Source organism: Urocitellus parryii, chromosome 4 (genome assembly GCF_045843805.1).
Source record: "Urocitellus parryii isolate mUroPar1 chromosome 4, mUroPar1.hap1, whole genome shotgun sequence".
NCBI classification, from domain to species: Eukaryota; Metazoa; Chordata; class Mammalia; order Rodentia; family Sciuridae; genus Urocitellus; species Urocitellus parryii.
In genome coordinates, this window is record NC_135534.1 from 79024930 (window position 1) to 79047325 (window position 22396).

Below are 22396 nucleotides of genomic sequence, written 5' to 3' on the forward strand. Positions count from 1 at the left end.
AATTAATGTAAGTAAGAGGATTTTTTTCAAAAATTGTATGCTGATACAGATCACAATTTAGATGAAATGAACAAATTTCTTAAAATGTACTGGACAAAAGCTGACAAAAACAGATGATATTAGTGTTATTTTTATTAAAGAAAATTGAACCATTATTTTAAAACAAAGAAAAAACCTCATAAAAATTCAATGATATATACCAGTGAATCCATCTAAACATTTAGACAGAAATACAAACTTAGACAAAGTCTTCCAGAGAATGGAAAAGGGAAGTAATAATTCCCAATGTATAAATTTTATATCTTGGTCTGACAAAGGCTTTACAAGAAATACAAACTATGATACAGACTCTCATGTAACATAGATGCAGCATTTCTAAACAAGTTACTAGCTCATCAAATTTAGTTACAGATTAAGGCCAAAGATGCCATGTTCAAATGGAATTTTTTCTAGAAACAGTAACTTAACATTGGAGAGTAGAATGAATATAAATCACCACAAAAACAGGAATAAACAACTGATATAATTCATTGTCGGTTCATAATTTTAAAAAAAAGGTTCAATCAATGAATCAAAAAGAATAGTGAGCTTTAATAATCTAAGAAAAATGCCTATAAAATCTTACTGCCAAGTATCATATTTAATGGAGAATTTGAAAGCTTGTATATGGAGTGTGGGTGACAGGAGGGTATTGCTATCACCAACCAGGTTCACCACTGTTCTGGATGTCTCTGTCATAGCAACTAGACAAGAAAAGAGTCATAAAAAATAAATCATGCATGAACTAGCAAGAATTAAATCTACCATAATTTATAATGTATTATATTACACAGAGCTACAATAATTTGTAAAATTATGGTGCTTGTGTCATTTTATTATATCACATGCTTGTGTGGTTATAAAACTTCCCCAAATCCATAAACTATTAGTTAGGGAAACTAGAAAGAAATTTAATCAAGTCTATTCCTACAAATAACAAAAGTAGGAAATAAAATTCCAAATATATTTAAATCTTACTAAAATATCAAATATATAGAAATAATCTAAGGAAATATGTACAAATGAGTGAATATAAAAAAAAAACAGGGTCTCACTGAATTGCTGATGCTGCCTTTGAACTAAAGATCCTCTTGCCGCCGCCTGCCAATCTTCTGGGAATACAGGTGTGAGCCACCACAACTGGCAGCTTGAGAGAATTTTTTTTAAATTTGTTTTAATTAGTTACACCTGACAGTACAATGATTTTCAGAGAATTTTTTAAAAATAAACGCTAACAAAGGGATATCCCATATCCGTGGAGTAGAAGACACAATGTGGTAATTTTCCTTAAATAGACCATTCTAATATAGGCTCAAATAGAGTTTTTGTTCACTTATTTGCATGTGTTTGGATATTGAGAAGTTGATTCTAAAATCTGTATGTGTGGCTGAGTCTCCTAAAAGAGGCTTTATAACCAAGAGTAAGGTACTGATCACAGCCCATAAGAATTAGTACTGCATTCATTTAGCCTTATCACCCCAATTTTTTCAATACCCAAAAAGCACAAACAAAACAGCTCTCACACTGTGGGGAACAATATTTGTAGAAGAGAAAAATTTCTAGTAGGATTTTGGCATAAATATCTGTCTTAACAATCTTTGTGAGTTTTTTGCTCCTTCAAACCAAGAGCCTGAGCTCCTTGAGAGCATGGTGATCTGATAGTCTGCAGTGGATTTACATTTTCAATAATTACAATTTCATTGCTCACACATTCCCTACCATATGAAACTGTTTTTAGGATCAAAGAGTGTTAAGCCCCATTTCATTTCTCAGAGAAAACAGAAAACCTTAGTACACCTACTAAGTTTCCCCCCAAGTCAAGGGTCATTCACTTCATCCACTTCCCTGTCACACCTTCTCCAAATTGGGTTTCTTGAGTATATCTAAAACAGTTGCAGTTTAAAACTTTTTGAGTTAGAAGAACCTGCAACAAGGGCATATTGGAAGGTACAATGTGGTAGACTATGTTCCAAAGAAGCTGAGCCATAACATACTTTCCATTCTGAAAAGCCTATGACTGCACATTTGTATTGTTTCCATTAAGCATATTAATAATAGCAGGTTGATTGTTGACCTTAGTGTCTAGTTTTCCAAAAATCTTTTAGTCAAAAGTCTCATTCAGTGGCTGAAATGCAGATGACCAGGTGAGTCTGAGTGGGGCTATTTTTCCTAAACAAGTGTTCAGGGGGATCCAACATGGCTGCCGGCGAGGAAGCAGCGACTCCAAGGTCTCCACTTTAACGGGATAAGAAAGACCCACCTGGACAGCTGCAGCCTACATACGGAGGAACTCCTAGCATAATTCCCTTTAGTGGAGAGCAGCCGTGATCTGGTAGGTTTATTGGAAGTGACAGTTTGTCCCAGAGAAGTGGATCTTGGGCGGCCACTCGGGCACAGAGGTCTAGTCCGCAGACATTAGCCACTCCGGCAAGGGGCTCCCCCGGGAGGCCTAGCTCTCGCTTTGCAAGCAGCCACCCCACCTGTCCGGTTCCTAACCACGCGGCCACAGATAACCGGCTCCACAGGTGGCAACGCGGCGGGTGCAGAAGTCAAGTCCCGGAGCCAGCAACTGCTTTTGCAAGCGGCGTTCACCCTGAGCGGCTTGGGCCGCCCCGCCCGAACCCGCAGTGGGCCTCCGCCATCCGGGCTCCCCCGGAAGGCATAGCGCTCACTCTGGGAGCAGCTGCTTCTCCCTCCGGGTCCCTAACCACACGGCCACAGCTAACCGGCTCCACAGGTGGCACCGCGGCGGGTGCAGAAGTAAAGTCCCGGAGCCAGCAACCGCTTTTGCAAGCTGCAGTCACCCTGAGCGGCTTGGGCCGCCCCGCCCGAACCCGTAGTCGGCCGCCGCCAATTTCCAGCGAAATCGAGGGGCTCCAGACAGATTTCCATCATGCAAAGTTCGACTGCGGGAGCTCCTTTTCTCCGCACGGAGGGGCGCATAGCCTGATAGGCAATCGCCCTGCGGCTGGAGTCTGTGGCGCGCACTGGGGAGCTGCAAGGTGCCGGAGCGGGGGGAGCAAAGATACCTGCAGCCCACTGGAAAGACAGGCCAGGGGGTAAATTTCAAAAACACAACAGTTGCACCAAGCAGAAAGAAACGCAAGCAGTATGAAAAGACAAGGAAAGAAAGGACTACAAGCTATGCAGGTCAACTCAACATTAGAAGAGGTAATAGCTGCAACTGATGGAATGTCAGATAAAGAGTTCAGGATATACATGCTTCAGATTATCTGGAGTCTCAAGGAAGACATGAGACAGCAAAATCAGACAATGAAAGATCACATTGACAAACAAATCCAGGAAGTAAAAGATCAATTTCACAGGGAGATAGAGGTAATAAAAAACAAACAAATAGAAATCCTAGAAATGCAGGAAACAATAAACCAACTTAAAAACTCAATTGAGAATACTACCAGCAGAGTAGATCACTTAGAAGAGAGAACATCAGACAATGAAGACAAAGTATTTCAACTGGAAAAGAACATAGACAGCTCAGCAAGTCTGCTAAGAAACCATGAGCAGAACATCCAAGAAATATGGGACAATATCAAAAGACCAAATTTAAGAGTCATTGGGATACAAGAAGGCACAGAGCTCCAAACCAAAGGAATAAACAGTCTATTCAGTGAAATAATAGGAGAAAACTTCCCAGACTTGAAGAATGAGACAGAATCCCAAATCCTAGAAGCCTACGGGACACCGAATATGCAAAATCATAAGAGATCCACACCTAGACACATTATAATGAAGATGTCCAACATACAGAATAAGGAGAGAATTTTAAAAGCTGCAAGAGAAAGAAAGCAGATTACATTTAGGGGTAAACCAATCAGGATAACAGCTGATCTCTCGACACAGACTCTGAAAGCTAGAAGATCCTGGAATAACATATTTCAAACACTGAGAGAAAATGGGTTCCAACCAAGAATCGTGTATCCAGCGAAATTAAGCTTCAGGATAGAAGATGAAATTAAAACCTTCCACGATAAACAAAAGTTAAAAGAATTCGCAGCTAGAAAACCATCTCTTCAAAAAATCCTTGGCAAAATATTACAGGAAGAGGAAATGGAAAATAACATTGAAAACCAACAATGGGAGGTAGGACAGTAAAGGGGGGAAAGTAGTCAAAGAGGATAACAAATCAGGTTTAGTAACATCAATAAATAAATATGGCTAGAAGAACAAACCATATCTCAATAATAACCCTAAATGTTAATGGCTTAAACTCACCAATCAAGAGACACAGGCTAGCAGAATGGATCACAAAACAAGACCCAACAATATGCTGCCTACAGGAGACGCATCTGATAGGAAAAGATATTCATAGACTGAAGGTGAAAGGTTGGGAAAAATCATACCACTCATATGGACTGTGGAAACAAGCAGGAGTGGCCATACTCATATCTAATAAAATAGATTTCAAACCAAAGTTAATCAAAAGGGATAAAGAAGGACACGTCATACTGCTCAAGGGAACCATACACCAACAAGACATAACAATCATAAATATATATGCCCCAAATAATGGCGCAGCTGTGTTCATCAAGCAAACTCTTCTCAAGTTTAAGAGTCTAATAGACCACCATACAATAATCATGGGAGACTTCAACACACCTCTCTCACCACTGGACAGATCTTCCAAACAAAAGTTAAATAAGGAAACTATAGAACTCAATAACACAATTAACAATCTAGACTTAATTGACATATATAGACTATACTACCCAACATCAAGTAGTTACACTTTTTTCTCAGCAGCACATGGAACCTTCTCAAAAATAGACCATATATTATGTCACAGGGCAACTCTTAGACAGTATAAAGCGGTAGAGATAACACCATGCATCTTATCTGATCACAATGGAATGAAACTGAAATTCAATGATAAAAGTAGGAAGGAAAAATCAAGCATCACTTGGAGAATGAACAATAGGTTGCTGAATGATCAATGGGTTTTAGAAGACATCAAGGAGGAAATTAAAAACTTCCTAGAGTTAAATGAAAACACAGACACAACATATCGGAACCTATGGGACACATTGAAAGCAGTTCTAAGAGGAAAATTCATTGCTTGGAGTTCATTCCTCAAAAAAAGAAAAAACCAACAAATAACTGATCTCATACTTCATCTCAAAATCCTAGAAAAAGAAGAGCAAAACAACAGCAAAAGAAGTAGAAGGCAAGAAATTATTAAAATCAGAGCTGAAATTAATGAAATTGAAACAAAAGAAACAATTGAAAAAATTGACAAAACTAAAAGTTGGTTCTTTGAAAAAATAAATAAAATTGACAGACCCTTGGCCATGCTAACAAAGAGAAGAAGAGAGAGTACCCAAATTACTAGCATACGGGATGAAAAAGGCAATATCACAACAGACACTTCAGAAATACAGAAGATAATCAGAAATTATTTTGAATCCTTATACTCCAATAAAATAGAAGATAGTGAAGGCATAGATAAATTCCTTAAGTCTTATGATCTGCCCAGATTGAGTCAGGAGGATATAGACAACCTAAACAGACCAATAACAATAGAGGAAATAGAAGAAACCATCAAAAGATTACCAACTAAGAAAAGCCCAGGACCGGATGGGTATACAGCAGAGTTTTACAAAACCTTTAAAGAGGAACTAACACCAATACTTTTCAAGCTATTTCAGGAAATAGAAAAAGAGGGAGAACTTCCAAATTCATTCTACGAGGCCAACATCACCCAATTCTGAAACCAGACAAAGACACCTCAAAGAAAGAAAACTACAGACCAATATCTCTAATGAACCTTGATGCAAAAATCCTCAATAAAATTCTGGCGAATCGGATTCAAATACATATCAAAAAAATTATACACCATGATCAAGTAGGATTCATCCCTGGTATGCAAGGTTGGTTCAATATACGGAAATCAATAAATGTTATCCACCACATCAATAGACTTAAAAATAAGAACCATATGATCATCTCGATAGATGCAGAAAAAGCATTCGACAAAGTACAGCATCCCTTTATGTTCAAAACTCTAGAAAAATTAGGGATAACTGGATCATACCTCAACATTGTAAAAGCAATCTATGATAAGCCACAGGCCAGCATCATTCTGAATGGAGAAAAATTGAAGGCATTCCCTTTACGATCTGGTACAAGACAGGGATGCCCTCTCTCACCACTTCTGTTCAACATAGTCCTCGAAACACTGGCCAGAGCAATCAGGCAGACGAAAGAAATTAAAGGCATAAAAATAGGAAAAGAAGAACTTAAATTATCACTATTTGCAGATGATATGATTCTATACCTAGCAGACCCAAAAGGGTCTACAAAGATGCTCTTAGAGTTAATAAATGAATTCAGCAAAGTGGCAGGATATAAGGTCAACAGGCATAAATCTAAGGCATTCCTGTATATCAGCGACAAATCCTCTGAAACGGAAATGAGGACAACTACTCCATTCACAATATCCCCCCCAAAAATAAAATAGTTGGGAATCAACCTAACAAAAGAGGTGAAAGACTTATACAATGAAAATTACAGAACCCTAAAGAAAGACATAGAAGAAGACCTTAGAAGATGGAAAAATATACCCTGCTCATGGATAGGCAGAACTAACATCATCAAAATGGCGATATTACCAAAAGTCCTATATAAGTTCAATGCAATGCCAATCAAAATCCCAACAGCATATCTTGTAGAAATTGATAAAAGAATCATGAAATTCATATGGAATAATAAAAGACCCAGAATAGCAAAAACAATACTAAGCAGGAAGTGTGAATCAGGCGGTATAGCGATACCAGACTTCAAACTATACTACAGAGCAATAGTAACAAAAACAGCATGGTACTGGTACCAAAACAGGAGGGTGGACCAATGGTACAGAATAGAGGACACAGTAACAAATCCACAAAACTACAACTATCTTATTTTTGATAAAGGGGCTAAAAGCATGCAATGGAGGAAGGATAGCATCTTCAACAAATGGTGCTGGGAAAACTGGAAATCCATTTGCACCAAAATGAATCTGAATCCATATCTCTCGCCGTGCACAAAAGTTAACTCAAAATGGATCAAGGAGCTTGATATTAAATCAGAGACACGGCATCTGATAGAAGAAAAAGTTGGTTATGATCTACACGCTGTGGGATCGGGCTCCAAATTCCTCAATAGGACACCCATAGAGCTAGAGTTAACAAATAGAATCAACAAATGGGACTTACTCAAACTAAAAAGTTTTTTCTCAGCAAAAGAAACAATAAGAGAGATAAACAGGGAGCCTACATCTTGGGAACAAATCTTTACTCCACACACTTCAGATAGAGCCCTAATAACCAGAATATACAAAGAACTCAAAAAATTAGACAATAAGATAACAAATAACCCAATCAATCAATGGGCCAAGGACCTGAACAGACACTTCTCAGAGGAGGACATACAATCAATCAACAAGTACATGAAAAAATGCTCACCATCGCTAGCAGTCAGAGAAATGCAAATCAAAACTACCCTAAGATACCATCTCACTCCAGTAAGACTGGCAGCCATTTGGAAGTCAAACAACAATAAGTGCTGGAGAGGATGCGGGGAAAAGGGCACTCTTGTTCATTGCTGGTGGGACTGCAAATTGGTGCAGCCAATCTGGAAAGCAGTATGGAGATTTCTCGGAAAGCTGGGAATGGAACCACCATTTGACCCATCTATTCCCCTTCTCGGTCTATTCCCTAAAGCCCTAACAAGAGCATGCTACAGGGACACTGCTACATCGATGTTCATAGCAGCTCAATTCACGATAGCAAGACTGTGGAACCAGCCTAGATGCCCTTCAATAGATGAATGGATAAAAAAATGTGGCATTTATATACTATGGAGTATTATTCTGCATTAAAAAATGACAAAATCATAGAATTTGGAGGGAAATGGATGGCATTAGAGCAGATTATGCTAAGTGAAGCTAGTCAATATTTAAAAAACAAACACCAAATGACTCCTTTGATATAAGGGGAGTAAACAAGGACAGGGTAGGGACGAAGAGCTTGAGAAGAAGATTTACATTAAACAGGGATGAGAGGTGGGAGGGAAAGGGAGTGAGAAGGGAAATTGCATGGAAATGGAAGGCGATCCTCAGGGTTATACAAAATGCCTTATAAGAGGAAAGGAGGGGTAAGACAAGTTAATACAAATGGAAGAAATGATTTACAGTAGAAGGGGTAGAGAGAGAAAAGGGGAGGGGAGGGGAGGGGGGATAGTAGAGAATAGGACAGACAGCAGAATACATCAGAATCTAGAAAGGCAATATGTCAATCAATGGAACGGAAACTGATGTGATACGGCAATCTGTATACGGGGTAAAAGCGGGAGTTCATAATCCACTTGAATCAAACCGTTTAATATGATGTATTAAGAACTATGTAATGTTATGAACTACCAATAAAAAAAAAAAGAAAAAAAAATAAAATCAAGAATCAATAAATGGAATGGATTCAAACCAAAAGTTTCTTCTCAGCAAAAGAAACAATCAGTGAAGTGAACAGAGAGCCTACATTTTGGGAGCAAATCTTTACCACACGCACATTAGATAGAGCACTAATCTCTAGGATATATAAAGAACAAAACAAAGACAAAGACAAAACAAATAACTCAATCAATAAATGGGCCAAGGAAGTGAATAGACACTTCTCAGAAGAGGATATACAATCAATCAACAAATATATGAAAAAATGTTCAACGTCGCTAGCAATTAGAGAAATGCAAATCAAAACTACTCTAAGATTTCATCTCACTCCAGTCAGAATGGCAGCTATCAAGAATACAAACAAGAATAAGTGCTGGTGAGGATGTAGGGAAAAAGGCACATTCATACACTGCTGTGGGACTGCAAATTGGTGCAGCCGATATGGAAAACAGTATGGAGATTCCTTGGAAAACTTGGAATGGAGCCACCATTTGACCCAGCTATCCCATTCCTTGGTTTATAGCACAAAGACTTAAAAACAGCATACTGTAATGACACAGCCACACCAGTGTTTACAGCTGTACAATTCACAATAGCTAAACTATGGAACCAACCTAGATGCTCTTCAGTGGATTAATTGATAAAGAAAATGTGATATATATATATATATATATATATATATATATATATATATATACACACACACACACACACACACACACACACACACACACAATGGAAAACTATCCAGTGCATTAAAAGAGAATAAAATCATGGCATTTACAGGTAAATGGATGGAGTTGGAGAATATAATGCTAAGTTAGCCAATCCCAAAACTCCAAATGCCGAATGTTTTGTCTGATATAAAGAGGCTGGCTCATAGTGGGGTTGCAGGGGAGGAGCATGATGGATTAGATGAACTCTAGATAGAGCAAGGGGAGGGAGGGGAAGGGAGGGAGCATGGGGTAGGAAAGATGGTGGAATGAGGTGGAAATTATTACCCTAAGTACATGTATGAAGACACGAATGGTATGACTCTACTTTGTGTATAAGCAGATATGAAAATTTGTGCTCTATAGGTGTAATATGAATTGTAATGCATTCTGCTGTCATACATAACAAATTAGAATAAAAAAAGAAAAAAACCAAAATATTGAATTTTTCAGCCCATAAACATGATATATCTTGAAAAGAGCCACTTAAAAAAAAAAAAAAAAAAAAAAACAAGTGTTCAGAGATATTTTTTGTTATCTGGGTAACACTGTTGACAATTTAAAACTTCTTGCTTTCTGGTTAAAGAAAAATGCCAACTGTATCTCACCAACTACAATGAGTTGAACCTGAGATTCATCACTGGTCATCAGCAACAAACTTATATTGCTCCACTGAAGATTTTACTATGAAACCAATTGATGAGAGTCTGACAACAGCTAGACACATGTGAAATCCACATTGTAGGTCAGATGTATGTGTTCATTCTCATGTCCTATCTTCTCATAATATCCCCTGCCTTTCCCAGTCCATGTTGCAGGAGTTGAATAAACCCAAAATAGATTGAAGGTTGCCAGCAGAAGGCAGAGGATCAGTGGAATGTAAATATTAATGCATTGGGCATTTTCTGGGGAAGTGATGAAATGTTTTTCTAGAATTAGATAGTTACAATGGTTGTACAACTCTGGATATGCTAAAAATCATGAGCAAAACACATTAGAAGAATGCTCTCCATGAATTTATATGAATTTATCTCACTAACATTATTTTTAAAGCTATTCCTGATATTCTAGTAAATGCTACACAATAAACAAGTTTATGACAATGAATTTCAGTAAGCAAATTAATACATTCAATGTGGTAGATTATTTTTGTAGCCATGGAATAACTGTTTCTTAAAGTTACACGTTCCCACAGATCTCATACATACTCTTGTTGTCTGACTTGAGTGGGTCTCAGGACTTTAGTTTCCTGACATGGGAGCTCACCAATTAGTACTCATGACACTTGACTTCATAGGGAACCAAGGCAAAAGACAGGCTCAGAGGAGAGGTAAAGAAGGAAGGAAGGGAAGTAAACATCATACAAACTCACAGTTCCATTGTCATAATCTAGAAACACCCTAACCCTACCCAGAGGCCTTTGTATATATTGAATTAGGGTTGGGGGGGGGGTTGGTAGAGAGACTGTAATGTAATGAGAAATGCCCATCAAAATCAATACTTTAATCAATATTGATTGTTCTGGAATATTTAAAATCACCCAGAATTCAGTTGGAAGAGCTCAGCACCTCTACCTGAGGTGAAGGCCTGGGTCCTCCTTGCAGCATAACTCTCTATTCTCTGGGTATCTCCAGATACACCATACTGGTCATCCCCAAATGTCACACCTCTGACATCCTTAATACAGTTTTGTAGTGTCAGCCACTTCCTATTTCACAGTACTATTAACTGCAGAAAGACAAAACTCCAATTAGCAAATGGTACTATGTAACCTTGTTGTTAGAGGCAGAGGATCTATGTTCAATTATTTCTTTATTTGTCTCTCATCCTCACTAACAAGAGCAGAGTTCAGCCTCACTCAGGTGTGAAGCGGGTTTATTATGACCTCTGTAGGACTCACAGCTCCTTCCCATCATGGAAAGAGAAAAAAAAAGAGATAAAGAGAGAGAGTGAGAGAGAAAGAAAAGGAAGGAAGGAAGGAAGGAAGGAAGGAAGGAAGGAAGGAAGGAAGGAAGGAAGGAAGGAAGGAAGGAAGGAAAGTAGGTCAATTCATATGGCTGTGTGGAGCAGCAATTTATTTTTGTTTACCTCTAGATAATTTGTTTCATAAAATATGAAATCCTTACTTTTGAAGAAAACTGTAATTCTGTTTTTTCTTTAATATTGTTAAAAATATTCATCACTTTGCTATGATGCAGGTATTCATTATGATATCAGCTGTGACTGTTACATTTCCAAACAACAAAAATTACATGACACACAATATATGCACATTTCAGCAGTTTCTGAAAAAAATGTTCTTGCTTTGCCTTATCTGCTGAGACCCTGGTTCTAACCTTACCTGGGTTTCAGTCTTCTGATGTGTATAGACCTGTTTTCTAGTATGGGATTAACACAATTTTGACATGTTCACAGATCACTTAACTTTCATCTGTTTAGAAATCTATCTGGTAGGATTGGAATTATTCCACTTGTGACAATTTTATCTTTTTTTGTTTGTTTTTGCCTAACAATCATTTTTGTCAAAACTTTCTGATTTATGAATAATAAATTTTTTGTAGAATTCATGATAAATGAAACTAGAATATAGGACAAATTAAAAACCACTATTCCATATTCAAAATGCCAAAATTAAACTAAATAAACACAAACGTTTGATTGGTACTCTGAGAAGTAAGCATTGTATCATTTCATACTCACTTAAGCTAAAAATTCTGTTTTTTTTGTTTGTTTTTTTACTGTGGCTGTGTTCAGATATAACTAAAGTGTGGTCTGAATTTTGCATTTGCAATCTGTAAGTTAAAAGGTCAATTTTGGTCATTGTAATGTGATTATGCAAGGAAGGATGGTACAAACATTCTAGAAAATCATATATAAATTTTATGTCAAAAATTTTAAAATTGAAAATGGGTATTCCTCATTTCAGAAGCCACTGAAGAAAGAAATTGAGGCCTGACTGCCAGACAACTGTTTCTTACCTCTGAAGCTATTCAGTATGTCCAGGATTCCAGTGGTGTTCCCTGATGTGAGCTTTTGGTTCTTTTGCTGAGCCATTCTCATCTGCAACAACTTAGTCCTGTAAAAATGACAAAATTTTTCCATTTGGGGTTAATTTAATCTCTTTGCTCATGTGTTTTCAACCCATTGTGCATTCAGTAGCATATTATTAATCTCCAGGTGTTGGAGTAAATTTTATTTCTTATTTTACGATTGATTTATAATTTCATTGCGTTATGATCTAATAGAAGGCAAGGTAGTATCTCCACTTTTTTATATTTGCTAAGAGTTGCTTTGTAGCATAATATATGGTCTATTTTAGAGAAGGACCCATGTTCTGCTGAGAAGCAAGTGTTCTCACGTGTTGAATGATGAAATATTCTACATATGTCGTCAGTTAAGTCTAAGTTATTGATTATTATATTATTGAGTTCTAGTTTCTTTGTTCAGCTTTTATCTGGAAGATCTATCTACTGATGAAAGAGGTGTGTTAAAGTCACCCCAAATTATTGTTGTGGTCTATTTGACTCTTGAACTTGAGAAGATTTTATTTGTTGAACATAGATGCTCCATTGTTTGTGGCACATATATTTATAATTGTCAAGTTTGTTAGTGTATGGTTCCTTTAAGAAGTATGTAGTGTTCTTCTTTATTCCTTTTGATTAACTTTAGCTTGGAGTATACTCTATTTGATATGACAGTGGAAACCCCTGCTTGCTGATGCAGTTCATGTGAGTGATATGCTTTTTCCCAACCCTTCACCTTCCTCTGTGGATGTCTTTTCCTGTGAGATGAGACTCTTGGAGATAGCATATTGTTGAGTCTTTTTTATGTGCAATCTGCTACCCTATGTCTTTTTAATTTTTTTAAAAAATTTTTTATATTTATTTATTTTAATTTATTCATTTATTTTTTTATTGGTTGCTCAAAACATTATAATGATCTTGACATAGAGTCTATGTCTTTTTATTGGTGAGTTTAGGCCATTAACATTCAGTTATTATTGAGACATGATTTGTATTTCTAGCTATTTTTATTTATTTTTGGTATTTAACAGACTTGGTTTCTTTTCTGACTAGATTTTCCTTTAGTGTGATACCACCCTCTGCTGATTTTCACCATTGTTTTTCATTCGCTCTTCTTGGAATATTTTGTTTAGGATGCTCTCTATTTTATTCTTTCTAATTGTAAATTCTTTTAACTTTTGCTTATCATGGAAGGATTTTATTTCATCATCAAATCTAAAGCTTAGTTTTGCTGGTGTGGGAAGTCTGGGCTAGGCCTGGGCTCCCATGGTAGATGGGGTATTGAATTATTTGAAGCAACTGAAAACTAACCTCAAATCACATTGTGGTGGTTTTACAACACTTTATTAAAATAAAATTTAATAAACAAATTTATAAGTTCAATGTGGTTATCAGAATTTATGACCATAAAATGCTTATACTTCCTTAAGTTAAAACAAGCCCACAGATATCATGTGTAGAATGGTAATATGACATGAGGTAGTCCCAAGAACACAGTTTCTTCAGATATGGACATTCACCAATTAATTCTTATTTTCTTTTAAAATTTTCATTTTTTTCTTTTTTCAGTATTATGGAATGAACCCAGAGACTCACACCTTCTAGACAAGGGCTGTACTACAGGGCTACATACACACCCCTCCCCCATTTTAACTCTCTTTAAAATGACCAGTCTGCCCTCAAAACTTGTGTTCCTCCTGTCTCAACTTCCTGTGTAGCTAGTATTATAGACAAGTGACACCATGCCCAGGAAAACCTAAATTTTATGGAGAATCAAGGAAAAGAAAAGGATTCAGAGGTGAGGTCAAGAAGGGAAGAGAGAAACTGTATATGAGGGAACATCGGGAAACATCATAGAAACTCATAATTTCATTGTCATAATCTAGAAATACCCCAACCCGACCCTCAGGTCTTTGTACATACTGAATTAAAGGTGGGGAGTTGGTAAAGATTCTACAGTGGTTGTTCTTCTTTAAGGAAAATAGGAAAAATGCTTTCTCAGAATCAAAAGTGTCACTTATCATAAAATCTTTACAGACGCCGAGAATCCAGTTGGAGGTGTTCCCCACATCCACCTCCCAGTAGTGTCTACCAGAGGTAAATCCCTCAGCACTCCATATAACGTAACTCTCAACTGTCTGGGGATCTTTAGTTCCACCATCATCTCCAAATATATTATTTCTATCTTCATGAGAAAGGCTCATATAGCAATTGGCCCATCCTTGAATAGTTCCATTGTTCACTGCACAAAAACAAAACAAAACAAAAATCATATCAGTAAATAGCATTTGCATGTCTTCGACAAAAACTGTCTATCTAATCAATCTTTTTATTTGCCCCTCTTCTAAGTAACAGTAGGGAGCAGAGAGACTTCAAACTCATGTATGGAGAAAGTTTCCTATGCCCTCTTTAGCACTGAGAAATCTTTAAATTATAATGCTAAATAAAAGAAAACAGAAGGTACTCCTTGTTGAGTGAAGGGATAATGTAATATCAGCTTTTGGATGGATTGTTTCAGGTCACACACACAAAAAGTCTTTTTTCTTTTCTTTTCTTTTCTTTTTTTTTAGTAGAAATCTCTTCTTGAATTGTTTTTGTTACCATTGATAAATAGACACTACTTTGCTATGATTGTGCCTGTTTCATTATCAAACACCAAATAATTTGACAGAAAGCAACATCTGCACACTTGACAGAAAAGAACCTTGGACTTACATGATCTGTTGAGACCATGAATCCAATCTAACTTGGGTTTCAGCCTTCTGATATCTAGACCTCCTCTCTAGTGATGCACAAACATGGCTAGGTCATGTTTACAGATCACTTACCTTTCAGTTCTTTTGAAATCCATCTGATGTTATTAAATTATTCTATTTATGGGAAATTTAGTCTTTTTTTGTTCAATAAAACTTGTATTTTATAAATAGTAATTATTATTTGCCCATTGCATATCATAAATGTACTTGGAATATAGAATAGATTAAAAGCAACCAATATCACATTTAAATCTTCAAAATTAGAATAAACTGAAAAAACACAAAATATTGATGTCTGCTCTGAGAGGTAAACATTGTATTGCTTAATAACTCTCCAAACACCAATAATGTTCCTTTTCTTGTACTGTCTGTATTAGAACTAGAATATGTGTCTGAGCTATAAGTTAACAAGTGTGGTCTTGGTCATTGTATTATGACTATACAAGAAAAAAATATAAACTTTTCACATCAGAATATTAAAATGGGAAGCCTTTTATTTGAGGAACCTACTAAGAAATTTGAACCTGAGTGCCAAAGGCTCACACTTACCTCGGAACTTGTTCAGCATATCCAAGATTCCAGTGATGTGTAATGAAGAGAGCTCTGGGTTCACTGGCTTGGGCTTCTCCATCTCCAGCAACTCAATTCTGGAAAGAATGATACCAGTTACACTTTCAAAACAAAGGTCAAACAAAAAATCATTAAAGATACCACTTTTAATCCAAGATGTTGTTAAAATTACCCATGTTGGTGAATTAGGTGTACATTTTATTCAACTCTCTTGGGATTGTATGATACTTTTTTCTAAATTTAATATACTAAAATTCAGTCTCCTTATTCATCTCAAACATTATCCAACTTAAAAAACACTGAGTTTCATTCCTGATTCAACCTTGGAAAATGCAAAGATCTTGAATATCTTGGAGAAAGCAGAGTGTTCAACTTTTGGGACTTTGGTCCACAGAGGTCAACAATGATATAGTTATTGGTTTCTAAAGGGGAAGGTTCTTTGAACCAGTGACTTTGATCATCTCTGCCCATGGAGGGTATCTAGTACAGCCTGGAAGCACTGATCTTGAGGGTTCTCAGGCAGCCCTTCCTCTCTGAACATGTGCTGTGTGCCATGATGAAATGGGATCTGGTCATTGTTACTGATGGTAATGAAGCCCCCACCCTTTACCATTCTATCTTGTTTACCTTCTACCTCACTAGAATTGAATCCTTTCTTGGATTTGTTATGAAAATCTCCTTAGTAAGGTTTATATGGACTGGGCTGGAGAGGATAGAAGGAATGGGTGAAACAAAGCCTAGAAAACCAAATCATTCTTAGGTATGGTTGAATTCAATCACATAAGGACATTTTTGAAACCAAGGTACATATTACCTCAGAGCCTCTTTACAAAAATAATATCCACAGACAAAGATGTTAATATCTGAAAACATAAAATTTCTCTTCTTCAAGAAAAAAAAAAACTTTCTCATAAACCAGAGATTATTACTTAAAACTCACCTTTCAAATATGTCCCCTAAGTCCTAAAAGGAAAAAAGAGATAGTATTAATAATGTGTCCTTCTGTATCCTCTCTGGTACTGTGGTATTTTGCTGTGTGTGTGTGTGTGTGTGTGTGTGTGTGTGTGTGTAAATTTTTTTTCTCATTTTCCTCTGAAAAGTCACCAGAGTTTATGGTAATACCAAAGCCCACATCAAACATGGAAGACAGACTTGGTGAAGGATGGAGCTTAGAAAGGGTCTGTGCAGTGATACAACAGGACCTAGGTTCCTGTGTCACTCATCTCCCAGTCTTAGTCCCAGGAGAGATCTGACCCCTCTGACAGTTACAATTAACAGTGAGCTATTTGAAAAATAGTGCACTGAAATTGATCAACAACTTCTACACATCTTCCCTACTAGAGGGGAAAAGCCTCATCTGCTTTTGTGCAGAACAGAGGGTGATGGAGTTGGGAAACATAAACTGAACATTTCCTCAACAAAATTAACTTTCCTCTGATTACTGAGTTTTTGGATAATTTCTCTGTGTGTATAGTCATCTTAATGACACAAGATTTCGTCTCATTTACCTTCTACAAGACTTACAATCTCTCAAGATTACCAGAATATAGGGAAACAAGTGATTGGACAATGATGGGTGTAAAGGAGCTCCTATCACTCAGCTGAGCACAGTGGGCTCTGCAGGCAACATTGCCCAGACAAGAATTCCTCTCTCTAAGGATGGACCCTCCCTGGTCACCTGGAGCAACTCCATGTCAGGCTTATGGCACATGTCAGTCAGCTCCCTGTACATTTCCTTCAGCCTTTCCCTGTGTTGGGCCATTATGATTTCACTGTCTCTGAGTTGTTGAAAAATCTCCTGTGCTTCTCTTTCTAGTGTCTCCAGTTGAAATCGCTCCTCCTCCACGTGAAACTTATGCATCATGTGATATTGAACTTGGATCATATTCTTCCTTAAGACTACATAGTCCTGTAGAGATATTCATTTAAAAAGATCACATTCAAAAACATTTTTAAAGCTTCAAATATTATTGTCTTAGCATCAAGCAAATATTTCAAATACTTTTTGTCTCATGCTCACACAGTGTCTTAAATATTTACTAATCGTGTCTACCATTTTTTTCTCTATTTCTTGCCTCTCTCCTGTTTAAGAAAAATGTCTGAGGGGTCCCAGGCTATCTCCCTATGATGTCTTTTCAGAGTTCTTAATGCATTGTTTCCTCTTTTATCTGAATCTTCCTCCTTTTCTTTTTTTCCTTTGTCTGATTCTTCTAAATATTTTTCAATATTTATATACACACTGTATGAAACGTTAAATAAAAAGAACCTCCGCATTCCCCTTAGTTAAAAATCTATATCTCTCCTCTCCTTCCAACTAACTAGTGCAATACTGTCTTATCTTCAGTGTCTGGGAAGATTTATCCAAACTTCCAAAGTTGGACAAAGAATACCAGTCATGCCTCATTCACGCCCGTATACTTGTATTCTTCACATTAGCTTGTGTTGGCCAGTGTATTCATACTATTACCAGAAATCACTGCTTTTTTTTTTTTTGAGATGAAAACACTATCCTTCAATATCAACTCAAATTTATTTGACAGCAACATTTTAATTAGCATAATGAATTAGCAACATTTTAATTAGAATAATGAAAACATTTTCAAACTTACCACAAAAGACTGACATTTGTTAATTTCTTCATTTAGATAATCTTGCATATCCTGAGTCATTTGCCATAAAGGATCCATTTTATTTAGCAGTTTTTCCTGAAACATAACCATAGGCTTGAGTAATAGGGAAGATAATTTTGTAGGTTTCATATTTTGTGTAATGGAATAAAATAGTGCTTGGTAATACAGTAATATTTAGTTTAAAAGAGTCAGATTTTTACAAATTAGTCTACATTGATTTTACTATTTTGGATATTTGAGCAAAAGAAAAAAAGATTTTGAAAGGAATCTATAGATAATAGATAATAAAACCAATTTTCTGAGAAAGTAGTTTTTACATAACCTCACTATGTAAGGGTCCATCCTTCAGTAAAAGAAGCCCATGTTCCTAGTACTAGCCATCTGCGGTACTGCTGCCCCAATTCCACATATTTGGACATATATTTACTTCTTTATTTATTTTTCAGTAGTGGAGATTGAAGCCAATGTTTCCCGCAAAATAGGCAAGAATTTACCTGTGAGCTATGTCTCCAACCCTTAAACAAATGAAAGAAGAACTGTGTCTTACTAGGTTGCCCAGTTTGGCCTCAAATTTGTGATCCTCCTTACTCAGTTTGCTGAATAGCTAGGATTATTGGCATAGCCACCATGCTCTGTCATTTAGACAATGTTTCTAGTGGAAATGTCCTTCATGAGCAGGAAATGAGCATTATGATTATAGTGTCGAATTGATCAACATTTAAACAGCATGTTTACCTCTTATGATCTACACTGAAACATCACCACCTCTACCATCTGCATTCTCAACTGCCTGATTATCATGGTTCTTAATTTCTCTCTTTGATCTGGACCCTACAGGTTCTAAGTTACTTCAGGCCCATCACTCACCCTGTACTCTTCTGCCGCCCATGCCACTGGGCTGTAGCTGTGAACCACATGTTCGGGTGAGTCAGAGCAGGGTGAACAGAGCAGGCTCTTGTCCACCTCACAGAAGAGCCACTTTTTCTCCCCATGTGTCCTGCAGAGCTGCTCCCCAGACCTGCTGTCAGAGGGAGGTGTGGCCTGTCTGGCAAGAGAAGCCAGCTTCTTGAGCATGATGTTGGTCCTGAAGTCTGAATTCTCTACTATTTCTTTGCACTCAGGGCAGCACATTGGCATTTGGGCTTCCTCCCAGCAGAGAAAGAGGCAGGGTCGGCAAGAGGTATGTCCACAGTCTATGGTGACAGGTTCTAAGAAGTAATTCATGCAAATGGAGCATGTGAGTTCACTCTGGAAGTCTTGCAAGACATGGGAATCCATGTTTCTGAAACCAAAAAATATAGAGGATGGAGTAAAAGGAAAGTGGGAGAGGAGAGAGTGATATTCTTGTGTCTTGATGATGGTATAAAAACAATAAAAAGACTTTGGTCAGTGCTGATTGTTCACTTGAGTCATGCCTAATCTTTTGTTAACTTTGTGTAAGACAAACCTGGATATGTAGGCTGAGTTTCCTCTATGACACAAATGACAAAATGAGATGAACATGATCTTGATTTTTAAAAAAGCAACTTTCTTATTCATTTGGGCAAGTGTAATATTGGGACAAAGAAGTTTTAGGATGATTCTAGACTTACTTACATTAGCTGATTTTTCTAGATGCCCATCTAAGATCTCTCTCTCTCACTCTCTCTCTCTGTTTTTTTCTTTTTTTGTCTCTCTGACTCAATGATGGTAACAAACATAGAGACAGTTAATCTTTATGCCAAATGTCTATGATCTCTGCCTCTCTACCCATAGATGGACTTTTCTAAAAGACAATTAAAATTAAGCATAATTCACTTGAAGATGACTTGACTTAATCACTGTTGGGTTCAACTTCCATCTTCTGAAACTACAAACAGTTGAATTTATGCTTTAAACCTTAATTGAATAATATATTTTAAAAAATACAATGTAGTGGGGTTTATCAATGCATGCCTCTTTTACCAGCTATTTGGAGGCTGAGGGAAGAGGATTGAAAATGTGAGGGCAACCACAGGAATTTATTGAGATCCTGTCTCAGAAGAAAAAATTTAAAAAGGGGTTGAGGATATAACTCAGTTGTAGAGCCATCCTGTGTTCAATCCTTATTACTAATAAAGAAATAGATTAAGTTTTTTAAACTGAAAATTAGAATGTAATACTGGGGATGTAATCAGTAGTAGAGCACTTGCCCAGGACTTGTAAGATCCAGAGTTTTAGCCCCAGGACTAAAGTGGAAATAAAAAAATAAAAAATAAATTTTTATTACTTCTTATTAAAGAAAATAATATTTACCAGAATCAGTTCTTACCATCAGAGTGCCTTTATATATAGAGATGATGAGTAGGCATGCTATAGTAGTTATCAGCAACAATTAACCCATTGTTATTTATTACAAAATCAACTAGAGAGCCCAGTGCAGTGGCACATGCCTACTATTTCAGCTACTGGGAAGTCTGAGGCAAAAGGAAACTAAGTTCAAGGCCAGCCTAGGTACCTTATTGAGACCACATCAAAACAGGCTCTAAACAGGGGAACATTAGCCCTGGGTTCAATCTCCAGTATAAAAAAATAGTGAGAGAGAGAGAGAGAGAGAGAGAGAGAGAGAGAGAGAGAGCGCGCATAAATTAACAATGGTGCTTTCTTCTCCAGAGACTACCCTTCAGTTTAGAGATACAGTTTAGAGATCATTGATCATGGTGAAGCATGATCAATTCAACTAATTTCTACTATTTTTCTCTAGTGATCAAATTTCTCACTTGGAAACTTCTACAAGTCTCTTTCATCTACTGGACTACTTTTCAAATCTAGTTTAGAAATTGGAGATTTTAAAGGGATAGCAAATAGGACTTCCACTACAAGGGTTTAACAATCAAATCTGTATGTTAAAACTCTAAGCCAATCATGGTGGCACAAGCCTTTATCCCAGTGGCTCTGGAGCCTGAGGCCAGAGCATGGAGAGTTCAAAGCCTGCCTCAGCAAAGGAGGCACTAAGCAATTCAATAGGACCCTATCTCTAAATAAAATACAAAATATGGCTGGTGATATGGCTCAATGGATGAGTGCCTCTGAATTCAATATCTGGTATCCACTAAGAAAAAAATCTAAATTGATGTGCAGAAAAACTATTACATGCATAAAATATACTGAATATTTTAAGCAATTTATGGATTCTAAAATTTATAAAACTGAAGAAATATTTCATTTCATACCTGCAAAATGAAATAAAACACAAGGTAATAGAATAAAAATTACTCAGATCACTTAGCAGAAACCAATATTTTACAAATAGTCTAATTATATATGTATATACACACTCACATACACACAGTATATATAAAACAGAAAAAGCAAAGTAGGTTTTTTACTTGGACGAAACCCAATTAAGTTGAAAAGTAAATTCAAACAATTCTTAGGAAAGAAAGTATACTTAAAAGCCTTTCTTCTAAATTTCCACTCACCAGAATCTGCTCTAAGAAAACTCACGTCTGGAAGTAAGTAAAATTTTGTCTGTATCACTGTGTCAGTAACACTCAGGTTTCCAAAGCTCAGTAGCTGAGAATTCAGTCTGCTCCTTAGAGGTACCTTAGAGGAAAAACTATTCTCCAGAGAAACGCCTTCCTTAAATACATGGAACTCACCTAAAACCACACCCACTATAGGTTACCTCTTCTAAAAGTGGTGAATCATACTATGAGATCACAGTGATTAGATTCATACAATAGAGTAAACAATAGAATCTAATCACAGTGATTAGATTCATACAATAGAGTAAACTTTGATGAGATTTGGCTTCATACAGGAGCAAGTTCCCATGATTTGGGTTTGCAAAGAGACATTTTAACTGAAAAATTACTTTATTAAATAATATTTAGTTTTAAAACAACAACATCTCAATTAAAAAAATGATTTCTTCCTCAACTGATGTTTAAAGTTTTAAATTTTGAATTCCTCTACTGATATTTAAAGTTTGAAATCTCTGATTTATTTTTATTTCTTGCTTTTTGGTTGCTTTCTTCTCCTCCTCCTCCTCCTCCTCCTCCTCCTCCTCCTCCTCCTCCTCCTTCTTCTTCTTCTTCTTCTTCTTCTTCTTCTTCCTCTCTCTCTCTCTCTCTCTCTCTCTCTCTCTCTCTCTCTCTCTCTCATTTTGGTGTTCTTTTCCAATGAACCAAAGGTGGAAAAAATAGTTTGGCATGGTGGTACATGAATTTGACCTCAGCTATGGAAATGTAGTTCAGTGGTA

At 36.7% G+C, this 22396-nt stretch overlaps 1 protein-coding gene across 1 annotated transcript; it reads right to left on the bottom strand.

Moving 5' to 3' along the window:
• Window positions 1-13981: 13981 nt before the first annotated feature.
• Window positions 13982-19452, bottom strand: LOC113191695 (tripartite motif-containing protein 64-like). The gene is made up of 6 exons (XM_077797297.1): window positions 19024-19452; window positions 18154-18249; window positions 17223-17453; window positions 16485-16507; window positions 15524-15621; window positions 13982-14460 (listed from the first exon to the last, which is right to left on the bottom strand). The coding sequence occupies exons 1-6, from the start codon at window positions 19450-19452 to the stop codon at window positions 13982-13984; spliced, it is 1356 nt and encodes a 451-aa protein (XP_077653423.1).
• Between the last annotated feature and the right edge of the window lie 2944 nt (window positions 19453-22396).

Excerpts from the sequence above, each read along its gene's own strand:
- LOC113191695 (XM_077797297.1), bottom strand. The coding sequence starts at position 19,452 with ATGGATTCCCATGTCTTGCAAGACTTCCAGAGTGAACTCACATGCTCC. Across the intron at positions 18,250-19,023 it reads GGGTGAGTGATGGGCCTGAA|GAAAAACTGCTAAATAAAAT; the intron begins GTAACTTAGAAC and ends GTTATGTTTCAG. Across the intron at positions 17,454-18,153 it reads ACAAATGTCAGTCTTTTGTG|GACTATGTAGTCTTAAGGAA; the intron begins GTAAGTTTGAAA and ends ATATCTCTACAG.